This window comes from Oculina patagonica, chromosome 2 (genome assembly GCF_052425735.1).
Source record: "Oculina patagonica isolate OP01 chromosome 2, crgOcupat, whole genome shotgun sequence".
Taxonomy (NCBI): domain Eukaryota; kingdom Metazoa; phylum Cnidaria; class Anthozoa; order Scleractinia; family Oculinidae; genus Oculina; species Oculina patagonica.
In genome coordinates, this window is record NC_135759.1 from 34,108,261 (window position 1) to 34,120,976 (window position 12,716).

The window sequence follows — 12,716 nt, forward strand, 5'->3', positions numbered from 1 at the left end:
AAAATATATTTAGTTACGGGAACAAAAATAACAAAAAAAGATCCGAGATTGAATATAACCGACAGCGTTTGTCTGTTGTTCTGTAGACATGAAAAGCGATTTGCAAGTCGAATCAACTACTAATTTGTCATCAAATCATCTCAGTTTGAGAGGTATTCTCTGTGCTCCTCTCACGGAGGAAAAAGAGATTCTGTCGTTTGAAGGCTTTTATTGGGTTTTTATTCTACAGTACTGTACCAGTTTAATGATTATACGGACGGTGTACAATATTCTCGTCAGTTCTATTTACTATGCTGTTTGCAGTAAGCATGACAACAGTGACAACCACTTAATAATCCTTTTTATCATGAAAACTATTTATCGTATCAGAAAATAAACTTGTGCAGACTTGCATGTAGCCTGTTTAAGCAGGCAGAATTCACCTGTTCTTTGTTCCTGAAACTTAAAACAAGCGAATAAACTGACTGCTTTTGCAGGCTAAAAGACCTGGCAGCACGTTAAATTATGCGCCTGACAATGCAACTGACCCAAAGCAGCAAACACTTAGGACAACAATTACAACAAAATATTGTATCCTTTTATGATTATAGCAAACGTTTACTGTGCGTATACGTGGGCTAGAAAAGTGGACATGACAGTTTTCAGTTTGGTGTCGTATATTAAAGCTTTGATATTTATTTTTTAAATTCTTTTTGAATGTAGAAAAGGAATCATGAGAGCCCGCTATTCGCGTCTTCAAGTAACTATCGGTACCCACACGATGTGTCAAGCCACGCTTCACTGTGTTATCTAACTTGTCTTAACCGACCTTCACACGACAAACTAAAGTTGGCAAACTCAAGTTGGTGTGTGTGAACGACACAACAACAGTCCGTAGACAAGTTGGCAAACTGTTGGCGAGAATAGAGACAAGGTCTATTTGTCGCCAACTGTTGACCAACTTGTTTGCCGTTGTTGCATCGTTTTAACACACCAACGTCAGTTTGCCAACAAGAGTTGGCCATTAGTTTGTCGTGTGAAGGCCGCTTTAGGCTTAGCACTCCGCTTGCTATACGACAGGGTACTTGTCAGAGGTTTGGGTGGAAGTGTACCAATTTGATATTAAAATCTTTTTTTTTAATTAATTCAGACCTTACGTTGCTAGAACTTTTGAACCCAACTGTTAACCTTCACTGGCGAGACAGCCAAATTCACTGACATACTCTTTGCAACTTTTTTTTTCCTAAGTATCACTAACGCTACAGAGTCGATGTTGATTTTTAAGCCCCTTTCAGTATTCGAACAGTTTAAAATTATCAAAGGCATCAGTACTGTGAAGTATATCACTGCCTCTTTCGAATCGCCTGCGTCTAGACGTCCCGAATTTTCTTCCTGTACGACGAATGCTATCTAAAAATAACCTACTCGCGAATCTGATGGGGTACATACTAACACGACAGGGACATCGAGTTAAGGTTATGGAAGTGATGAAAGTAATAAAGTTGTAATTAGAAAATTGCGGTATTCTGATATCTTGAATCAGGGGGAAAACCCAGCCGGCATACCAGAAAAAAAAATTACTGATCTCTTTATATGTTTTGTTACAGAAATAGTACACAGATTCTGTTGCGAAGTGGTATCCCCTTATAATATCTAATAATAGTATAAATAGTCTAATATCTCCGTCAGGTAAGTCGCATTTGACCCATTTTGTATTCCCTGTGTCCCAAGTGGCATATTTCCATTTATAGGTCATTTATCAAACCCTCTAGAGGGTGTCGAGGGAGATATCTTCCTGCAGCGAAGGTAGAACATTTTCCGTTGATACTTTTTTGAAACTGTATCCGTTTATAGTCCTCTAAGAGCTGAGAATTCTTGCATTTGTTCACCACTTTCAGTTGCTTGGACTTCCTTGTCAGGACTCTGATCTTTGCCTATTCCAGTTGTAATGCCAGCCACATAATATTCTGTCCGATTATTCTTCGGTTTATTTCCTGGAGTGCGCTGGGAAATCTTGACAACAGTTCTGGTGGAACTGTTACAGTTTTGACAGTTGTACGATGTTGTTTCAATGCACACGGCGACTTTCTTATGTTCTTTTTACCTGACGTCCTTTTCACCACTGTTCGTCGCTTGACCGGTTTAAAGTTGGTGCGATCTGATATTACTGACATTTGGTCCTGAAGAAATAAGACAAGTAGCAATTTAAAATAGATACACAGTTAAAAGGCTACCGGCTTTTGCGAGTGCCTCTCTCGGCTATGAAAAAGGGTCTTAGTAAAAAGTCTTTGATATAGAAATGCTTTTCAGTAACTTGCATAATTCTTATCAAACCACTTTTTGAAATCGAAAATATAATACTAACATCTAATTTCTCACTAGTGACTCACTACACGCTAAACAAACAGGTAATGAGAAAGGAGAATGAGTTCCAGAAAATCTTGTTGCGTCAGCTCTCGCAAAATCTTGACGTCATGAGTTTTATATAGCAAGAAGAAAACGGCTGGGTGTTAGGCTGGAAATACTCTTTCGTCAAGTTTCATTTTTGGACCAATAGAGCTCGTACAATTTTGACTATTTCATAAAATATTCGGGTACGGCAATACACAATTTAGCGGATGAGTTCCAAGAACTCGACTGTTTATAGCATCACAAACACGCTATCTCTACATACCGGTCGTTTCCTCAATTCCTCGTTGTTTAAATCTGTTTCAGCTATAAGGCAGTACTCGAAAAGGGAGCTTTGCAATTTACCATGGCAGTTAGAGATTGCATTGCCATTCTCAAGTTGACCCGATTAACCGCTCGTAGTATACTTTCTATTTGTCGTTTACTTAGCACAACGTTAACATTTTCTTTACAAAGCAATTGTTTCTTTCCAAGCCGTTACAACGGACGCCGTCTGTAATGAGCACAGTGCAGAGCACTTATGTGATAGCGGAAGTTCTTTCGCGATGACGTATGGCTACTGTATCATGATGCGCGAGGCGATGTCCGCAAGGCGACAGTCTCGTTTAAGGATTGCAATGAGAAAATATACTCTTAGGGATAGAGTTTTAGGCCAACAAACAACACAAAAAGTGCACTGTTCTGCTTGAAAGATTGTAAGATCATAATTGACATCAAACGCTCATAACAAAAGAGTACAGAATTCACATATTAAAAAGCTATCTTAATTATAGGCGCGCGAGTTGCATCATGATCATTTTTCTTTCAATCATTTACCTGAGGTTCTCCACATGTTTGTTGCTGATTTGTTTTCTGTTTTTTGCTTTCCCGCGCTTCTTTCTTTTTCCTTTGGCTTTCCAGACGAGAATATAACGTGGCGCGGTATTCTGGTGAAACCAAAATAAGACCTCATGCATATGTGGTTAAACGGTGGACGTGCTTTTAAAGGTTTATGGGTGGGTGGTAATCGATGTTGAATAAGTTTCTCGCGGTAATATCTACTATTGCAGTATTAATGGTGGGAATTATTTCTGTAGAAATTTTCTGAAGAACACTCAAAGACTTCTAACTTGAGCTTCTGGTAAAAGATTTTGCAAATAAAATTTGAGGACTGTATTTCACTGGGAGTTTAGACTTTCCAGTGTTCAAATACATTTTTCGCTGATTTTTAAGTCAGTATATTTTCCCGAGCAATTTGACGGTCAGTTAAATTTGTACAAGTAAATGTACGAAATTCATAAAACGAGGCTACCACTACCCACCACATTAACGTTAATCCCGATCGAATATTTGGTCAGCACAATCTTTTGTTAGAAATATTTAGTTTAAAGCAGGAGCTCCTGGTTTAAAGGCTGTATTTACAAACTTTATTTACACTATATTTCGCGCCATATTTGAAGCACATTTTAAAAAAATGGTCGTTTTTTCTTCAAACAAATCCCTTGAAACATTTATGCCAAGCAGGTAAGAGGGAAATGACTGTATTCAGTTTAATTTATGTATAATGCAATTTAAATACCTGAGTATCGTTTGCCACCAATATAGCGAGTCGCATCTCCGACGACGTGACCACACGCACACGATCGCGTCAGCCCTGTTATCTGTGGAGTGAATCAGCAGTTATCAAACCAAGTCCCCACCGCCAAGAATTTCCAAGTTCAAAATTGAAAAAAAAAAAAATAATAACATTCATTTTGTAATATATTGATAATAAACAATACCACAAGGAAAATACTGCTCGATAATTTGTGTTTGGTTTGTCACACACAAGGGACTTTCACGTAAAACGACTGAGGTCAAACCAATTCAGTTGACTTGACGAGAGGAGTGAATGGGTTAAACTTTTTATTTTAAATTATTATTATTTTAAAAATTCAGTACTAGAGTACTCTTTTGCAATACAAATCGTATCTTAAAATAGATGAAAGCTTCAAAACTGTAGAAAAGACTTCTGAGTTTATAAACAAAACAATGAAACAACAAAGAGGTTTATATGAACGAAGAATAAGCTTGAATCTACGTCATCACGATCATAATATTTGCAATTCACTTTCCGCGCTGCACAATATTTCCTTGAAATCGATGGAAAACTGAAAGTAATAGCATACTTAGGTAGAAGAATACCAAAGAGATTATTATAGACCGAAGAGGAGCAATGATGGTTAAGATTGGCGAAGATTGAGGCGGATTACGCCGGAACGACGGACTTGAAGATTCTAGGCTTAAGTTTTTACGATATTTAACCGTCCGCGACGTGCCTTCATTATAGTTACCAACGCGTCACAGAATTCATAATTTTACTGTATTTTTTTGTAAATGAATTTAGTTTAAATAAACAATAAAAATTATCGAAAATTAACCTAAGTTCTACGTCAACCACGATGGTTATGGGGCGAAGGTTTTCGGATTTTTGGACTTAGTTTTGCATAATAAAGCCAATTTCGGATTGTTTTTGTGTTATGATCTCTCGAGTGCCACCTGAAATGGGTCAAAAACGCTTTTTTATCATGCCTTTTGACAGCCTCTTTAAAAGAAGCAAAATGGGCACAAATGTGTTACTCGCTTACACATGAAAGTCGTAAACAATGGAATATATGATATTCATGGGTGCAGGCCGCAGCCGACTCCGTCTTCCAATTTCCTTTGGGAAACCGATACTAGAGTACTTTAACATTTTATTATGTCCAGCGAACCAAAATTCTGTGGATGTCCCTTTAGTTCTGAGAAATGCTCTCCACAGGATGAAAATAGAACTCCGATGCAAAATAAGCAGGGATTTTTTGATAGGGGGCAAATACTGTAGTCGCCTGTTAAATTCACCACGGAAATTAAGCAGGTCAGAGCCTGGCCCAAATTAAAACATTATCATTATATTATGAAACTTGAATTGCATAAATGCTCGAGATATGTAAGTAGTTGACCAAGTAGGTCTCACTTACCAACGTATTACAGGCGAGACACTGTTGAAGTACCATGACTCAGTTTATTTTGTGTCCAGTTCACTATCGTAATTTTCTTCCCGCAAACTTCTTTGCTTGATGACGAACCAGTTGTAACTGCTTTGTTTTGATATTGTTTTTAATTTATAAACGGCGCTGGAGTGTGACGTCATTTCTAAAATTAGCATCCAGCATCGTATCCGAGCCTGATTGCCTCATTATGATGCAACCAATCGAAAAATGACAAATATCTTTAGCAGATTTTTGATACCTGCGTAAACAGGTTGAAACTAGAATTTTCTTGGTATCTTTTGAGGACTGGGCATCGAAGGTTACGGTGGCCGCCCAGTTGATAGTCAAAGACAGAAGTGAAAACTGAAACGAAAGCGACGCGTGGTAGCTAACATTTCATATAATCTTTGTTCACCAACAGTTATTCGTTCTTTTAATAATACCAACTTTATTCTCCATTAAGTTTTCACTGAGCAAAGTTTTATGTCAGCACATTTTTTTCGTGCTTGCCCGCATGCGTTTTAGTGGGTGTCTGTTGCTGCACGGAAGTGGAGTGAATGGTGTATTATGTATTGAAATTTATGCAGAGTTAGCCGGTAACTTTGCGGACTGAAACTTTAGAGATTATCAGAATACTACAAAATAAAACATGCTCGTCGAGCAGTTTTAAAACAGGAAATACGTGCCAACGACGGGGGATGAAGGGATATGGATTGTTATTAATTTTAATTGGGCTTAGAGCAATTTGTAAATAAGAGAATGCGAGTTTTATTCATATTCAGAGAAATTACTTGGACCGAGTTCTCTTAAACCGTCAAAATTGACACTACAATAACAAGAAAATTACTGGGTAATAGGTTATTCTAACTGGTTTAAATTTCTCGCCATAAGTAACTCTAGAATGGTTCCGACAGCTACGACATCAATGTTCTACGTGATTCGTCATTTGGTTTTTAACAAGACAAGCTATAGCTACATGAAGGACAACGTTTTTCAACTAAGATTTATAATAATTCTTCAAAATTGAGTTGAATTATACTAATTATGTCCAAAGGATGCAGGAAGTAGAATATTCTGAAAGTAATATTTATATGCTATTAGTATTTATATTGACACTATTGGTGGTATATAATTACAGTATGACAGTGAAAAAAATAGGCAGAAAATACGGCAAAATGAACATAAAGCAAATTAAGAGGAAGCACCTTACATTTATTTGAATGTCAAAGGTATTGAGTATTTCAATTTGTTGTTTAGTCACAACTTCTCCTTTCCCAAGTCAAAGGAACGTTCCACCGCATCTCACACTTCCTCCAGTTAAGTTTCGACGAAAACTCTAGCATTTCCGGTTTCTGTCACTGAAAACGATACAGGTGCTATAATGGGGTATCCTCTGTGTTCTTCTCGGGAAATCTTCGCGCTGGGTAATTTGACAACAGTTCTGGTGGAACTGTGACAGTTTTGATAGTTGTACGTTGTTGTTTCAATGCACGCGACGACTTTCTTATGTTCTTTTTACAGTACTGTGCTAGTCTACTGTTTATGCGGACGCGGTGTACAATCTCGTCAGTTCTATGTATTATTTTGTTTGCAGTAAGCATGAGAACAGCTATTAAGGCAACCTTCTTATTAAAAGTTATGCATCGTGTCACAAAGCAATCTGCAAACTTGTGCAGACTTGCATGTAGTATGTTTGAGCAGGCAGAATTCACCTGTTCTTTGTTCCAGAAACTTGAAACAAGCGCATAAACTGACTGCTTTTGCAGGTTAAAAGACCTGGCAGCAAGTTAGATTATGCGCCTAACCCAAACCCGCCCTGACCCAAAGCAGCAAAAGCTTGGTGCAATTTACAACAAAATATTGTATCCGTGTACGTTTATAGACTTTATAGCAAAAGATTACTGTAGGTATGCGTGGAGGAAGTGGACATGACAACTGTTAGATTGGCTTCGTATATTATTGCTATTAAAGCACTTAATACTCCGCTTTTAACACGACAGCGTACTGGTCGGGAGGGGGAGGGGATGGGGGACGTGTACCAATTTGATCTGAAAATCCCTTTTTCTTCTTTTTTTTTTTTTTTAATTGCAACAAAATCCCTTTTTCACTTCGTACAGATCGACCTTAAGTTTCTAAATTGTACCCAATTTTTACTGGAAGTGCCTATTACATCCTCGTTACTTTCTTAACTGGCAAGACAGCTAAATTTACTGACAAACCCTTTGCAAGTTCACTCCGGTCTAAGTATCACTTGCTCTACAAAGTCGATGTTGATTTTTAGAGGAGTTACGTCACGGACAACGCATCTTGAAAAAAAAAAATGCCAATTTCTTCAACTTTGTCGATCGTAATCTGTCTTAATCTTCGTCAGTCGAAACCATCCTTGTTTATTTTTGGCTTTTTATTTCTCCGTAGGTGTTTTCCTAGGTTAGATAAATCAGTATTATTTTGAGAGACAAGATAAGCAAGGCTAACACTACGTAGAAATGAAAAAACCTTAACGGGACAACGACATGATAGAGTCCAAACTGAAAGTCAAAAATGCAAACTCTGGACAGTTTGGACTCTATCATGTCGTTGTCCCGTTCAGGTTTTTTCATTTCTACGTAGTGTCAGCCTTGCTAATCTTGTCTCTGTATTTTTATTTTTGGCTGATTAGAGCTGTCTCCAGCTCCTACGTACACTAACAGCATTTTCGTCCGCGGTCCTTTGCTTTCTATTGTCACTTTTATTATTTTGAGGTTTCCTTCAATTTGAAAGTAATCAAAAAAATAACTTAAAACACCGTGACATAGCCCCTTTAAGCACCTTTCAGGATAAGAACTGCTTGAAATTATCAAACGTCATTATGGTGAAGTATACTTCTACACCTTTCGATATCGCCTGCATCTAGACGTCCAGTTTCTTCCTGCACGACGAAGGCTATCTAAAAATAACCTACTCACGACAGGGACATTGAGTTAAGGTTTTGAAAGTAATGGAAGTAGAAAAGTTATAAGCTGAAAGTTTATATAGTATTCTGATATCTTGAATCAGGGGAAAACCCAACCTTGATCTCCAATGTCACACAGTGGAAATAACAGAAAACATTATTTACTGATTTCGGTTTTTTCATTACAAAAATAGTTCGCCGATTCTGCTGGGGAGTGGTCTCCCCTTAGTCTAACATCTCCGCTGTCACTGATTTTGTCGCATTTGACCCATTTTGTATTCCCTGTGTCCCAAGTGCCATATTCCATTTATGGGTCATTTATCAATCCCTCTAGAGGGTGTGGAGGGAGATATCTTCCGCAGCGCAAGGTAGAACATTTTCCGTTGATACCAACTTGAAACCGCACCAGTTTGTAGTCCTGTAAGAGCTAAGAATTCTTGCATTTGTTCACCACTTTCAGTTGCGTGGATTTCCTTGTCAGGACTCTGATCTTTGCCTACTCCAGTTGTAATGCCAGCCACATAATGTTCTGTCCGATTATCCTTCGGTTTATTTCCTGGAGGGCGCTGGGAAATCTTGACAACAGTTCTGGTGGAACTGTAACAGTTTTGACAGTTGTACGATGTTGTTTCAATGCATACGACGACTTTCTCATGTTCTTTTTACCTGACGTTCTTTTCACCAATGTTCGTCGCTTGACCGGTTTAAAGTTGGTGCGATCTGATATAACTGACATTTGGTCCTGAAGAAATAAGACAAGTAGCAATTTTAAATAGATACACAGTTAAAAGGCTACCGGCTTTTGCGAGTGCCTCTCTCGGCTATGAAAAAGGGTCGTAGTAAAAAGTCTTTGATATAGAAATGCTTTTCAGTAACTTGCATAATTCATATCAAACCACTTTTTGAAATCGAAAATATAATACCAACATCTAATTTCTCACTAGTGACTCACTACACGCTAAACAAACAGGTAATGAGAAAGGAGAATGAGTTCCAGAAAACCTTGTTGCGGCAGCTCTCGCAAAATCTTGACGTCATGAGTTTTATAATATAGCGAGAAGAAAACGGCTGGGTGTTAGGCTGGAAATACTCTTTTTTCAAGTTTCATTTTTGGACCAATAAAGAGGGCTCGTACAATTTTGACTATTTCATAAAATATTCGGGTAGCAATACACAATTCAGCGGATGAGTTCCAACAACTCAACTGTAAATGGCATTACAAACACGCTATCTCTGCAAACCGGTCGTTTCCGCAATTCCTCGTTGTTTAAATCTGTTTCAGCTATAAGCAGTACTCGAAAAGGGAGCTTTGCAATTTATCACGGCAGTTAGAGATTGCATTGCCATTCTCAAGTTGACCCGATTATCCGCTCGTAGTATACTTTCTATTTGTCGTTTACTTAGCACAACATTTTCTTTACAAAGCAACTGTTTCTTTCCAAGCCGTTACAACGGACGCCGTCTGTAATGAGCAGAGCAATATGTGATAGCGGAAGTTGTTTCGTGATGACTTATGGCTACTGTATCATGATGCGCGAGGCGATGTCCGCAAGGCGACAGTCTCGTTTAAGGATTGCAATGAGAAAATATACTCCTAGGGATAGAGTTTTAGGCCAACAAACAACACAAAAAGTGCGCTGTTCTGCTTGAAAGATTGACTTCAAACGCTCATAACAAAAGAGTACAGAATTCACATATTAAAAAGCTAGCTTAATTATAGGCGCGCGAGTTGCATCATGATCATTTTTCTTTCAATCGTTTACCTTAGGTTCTCCACATGTCTGTTGCTGATTTGTTTTCTGTTTTTTGCTTTCTCGCGCTTCTTTCCTTTTCTTTTGGCTTTCAAGACGAGAATATAACGTGGCGCGGTATTCTGGTGAAACCAAAATAAGACGGTGGGATTTTGAACAAGTTTCTCGCGGCAATATCTACTATTGCAGTATTAATGGTGGGAATTATTTCTCTAGAAATGTTCTGAAGAACACTCAAAGACTGCTAACTTGAGCTTCTGGTAAAAGATTTTGCAAATAAAATTTGAGGACTGTATTTCCTGGGAGTTTAGACTTTCCAGTGTTCAAATACATTTTTCGCTGATTTTTAAGTCAGCATATTTTCCCGAGCAATTTGACGGTCAGTTTAATTTGTACAAATAAATGTACGAAATTCTTAAAACGAGGCTACCACTACCCACCACATTAACCGTCCCGATCAAATATTTGGTCAGCACAATCTTTTGTTAGAAATATTTAGTTTAAAGGCTGTATTTACAAACTTTATTTACACTATATTTCGCGCCATATCTGAAGCACATTTAAAAAAAAATGGTCGTTTTTTCTTCAAACAAATCCCTTGAAACATTTATGCCAAGCAGGAAGAAGGAAAATGACTGTATTCAGTTTAATTTATGTATAATGCAATTTAAATACCTGAGTATCGTTTACCACCAATATAGCGAGTCGCATCTCCGAGTACGTGACCACACGCACACGATCGCGTCAGCCCTGTTATCTGTGGAGTGAATCAGCAGTTATCAAACTAAGTCCCCACCGCCAAGAATTTCCAATTTCAAAATTGAAAAAAAATAATAACATTCATTTTGTAATATATTGATAATAAACAATACCACAAGAAAAATACTGCTCGATAATTTGTGTTTGGTTTGTCACGCACGAGGGACTTACACGTAAAACAACTGAGGTCAAACCAATTATTGACGAGAGGAGTGAATGGGTTAAACTTTTTATTTTAAATCATTATTATTTTAAAAATTCAGTACTAGAGTACTCTTTTGCAATACAAATCGTATCTTAAAATAAAAGAAAACCTCAAAAAAGTGGAAAACAGTTCTGAGTTCATAAACGGAACAATAAAGCATCAAAGAGGTTTATATGAACGAAGAATAAGTTTGAATCTACGTCATTACGAGCATAATATTTGCAATTCACTTTCCGCGCTGCACAAAATTTCCTCGAAATCGATGGAAAACTGAAAGTAATAGCATACTTAGGTAGAAGAATACCAAAGAGATTATTATAGACCGAAGAGGAGCAATGATGGTTAAGATTGGCAAGGATTGAGGCCGATTACGCCGGAACGACGGACTTGAAATTTCTAGGCTAAAGTTTTTACGATATTTATTAAACCGTCCGCGACGTGCCACCATTAAGTTTGCCACGCGTCACAGAATTCATAATTTTACTGTATTTTTTTGTAAATGAATTTAGTTTAAATAAACAATAAAAATTATCGAAAATTAACCTAAGTTCTACGTCAACCACGATGGTTATGGGGCGAAGGTTTTCGGATTTTTGGACTTAGTTTTGCATAATAAAGCCAATTTCGGATTGTTTTTGTGTTATGATCTCTCGAGTGCCACCTGAAATGGGTCAAAAACGCTTTTTTATCATGCCTTTTGACAGCCTCTTTAAAAGAAGCAAAATGGGCACAAATGTGTTACTCGCTTACACATGAAAGTCGTAAACAATGGAATATATGATATTCATGGGTGCAGGCCGCAGCCGACTCCGTCTTCCAATTTCCTTTGGGAAACCGATACTAGAGTACTTTAACATTTTATTATGTCCAGCGAACCAAAATTCTGTGGATGTCCCTTTAGTTCTGAGAAATGCTCTCCACAGGATAAAAAGAGAACTCTAATGCAAAATAAGCAGGGATTTTTCGATAGGGGGCCGATACTGTAGTCGCCTGTTAAATTCACCACGGAAATTAAGCAGGTCAAAACCTGGCCCAAATTAAAACATTATCATTATATTATGAAACTTGAATTACATAAATGTTCGAGATACAATGTAAGTAGTTGACCAAGTAGGTCTCACTTACCAACGTATTACATGCGAGACACTGTTGAAGTACCATGACTCAGACGTTTATTTTGTGTCCAGTTCACTATCGTAATTTTCTTCCCGCAGACTTCTTTGCTTGATGACGAACCAGTTGTAACTGCTTTCTTTTGATATTGTTTTTAATTTATAAACGGCACTGGAGTGTGACGTCACTTCTAAAATTAGCATCCAGCATCCGGGCCTGATTGCCTCATTGTGATGCAACCAATCGCAAAATGACAAATATCTTTAGCAGATTTTTGATCCCTGCGTAAAGAAGTCGAGTTGACAAAGAAAATAATTCTGGGAAATTCTGAAAATGAAATGAAATGAAAGCTTGAATTTTCCAGGGATTTTTTAAGGCCTGGGTCCGGGTTATGGTAACTGCATCGAAAACGAAGTGTGGCAGGTTACATTTCATATCATCTGTGTTTAACAACAGAAGTTAACTTAAACCGATGTAGTATGTACAGCATGTACTAGTACTGACGTGTACGAGTTATCCACTTCAATAATTCGTTCTTTTAATAAAACCAACTTTATTCTGCATAAGGTTTTCACTGA

The 12,716-nt window shown here is 37.7% G+C and overlaps 2 protein-coding genes across 2 annotated transcripts; both read right to left on the bottom strand.

The window, feature by feature from the left end:
* Window positions 1–231: 231 nt before the first annotated feature.
* On the bottom strand, window positions 232–5,502 carry LOC144644337 (uncharacterized). Its single transcript, XM_078503805.1, has 4 exons — window positions 5,367–5,502; window positions 3,947–4,028; window positions 3,205–3,314; window positions 232–2,159 (listed from the first exon to the last, which is right to left on the bottom strand). The coding sequence occupies exons 1-4, from the start codon at window positions 5,400–5,402 to the stop codon at window positions 1,914–1,916; spliced, it is 474 nt and encodes a 157-aa protein (XP_078359931.1). The 5' UTR covers window positions 5,403–5,502; the 3' UTR covers window positions 232–1,913.
* A 2,953-nt stretch (window positions 5,503–8,455) lies between these two features.
* On the bottom strand, window positions 8,456–12,275 carry LOC144644338 (uncharacterized). Its single transcript, XM_078503806.1, has 4 exons — window positions 12,151–12,275; window positions 10,737–10,818; window positions 10,074–10,183; window positions 8,456–9,052 (listed from the first exon to the last, which is right to left on the bottom strand). Exons 1-4 carry the CDS (start codon window positions 12,184–12,186, stop codon window positions 8,807–8,809), a joined length of 474 nt encoding a protein of 157 aa, XP_078359932.1. The 5' UTR covers window positions 12,187–12,275; the 3' UTR covers window positions 8,456–8,806.
* Window positions 12,276–12,716: the final 441 nt, after the last annotated feature.

Coding starts and splice junctions, on each gene's coding strand:
- LOC144644337 (XM_078503805.1), bottom strand. CDS start 5,402: ATGGTACTTCAACAGTGTCTCGCCTGTAATACGTTG. Junction 3,315..3,946: donor TGGTGGCAAACGATACTCAG/GTATTTAAATTG, acceptor TGGTTTCACCAG/AATACCGCGCCACGTTATAT. Junction 2,160..3,204: donor AAACATGTGGAGAACCTCAG/GTAAATGATTGA, acceptor TTATTTCTTCAG/GACCAAATGTCAGTAATATC.
- LOC144644338 (XM_078503806.1), bottom strand. CDS start 12,186: ATGGTACTTCAACAGTGTCTCGCATGTAATACGTTG. Junction 10,819..12,150: donor GTCTCGCATGTAATACGTTG/GTAAGTGAGACC, acceptor TTCACTCCACAG/ATAACAGGGCTGACGCGATC. Junction 9,053..10,073: donor AGACATGTGGAGAACCTAAG/GTAAACGATTGA, acceptor TTATTTCTTCAG/GACCAAATGTCAGTTATATC.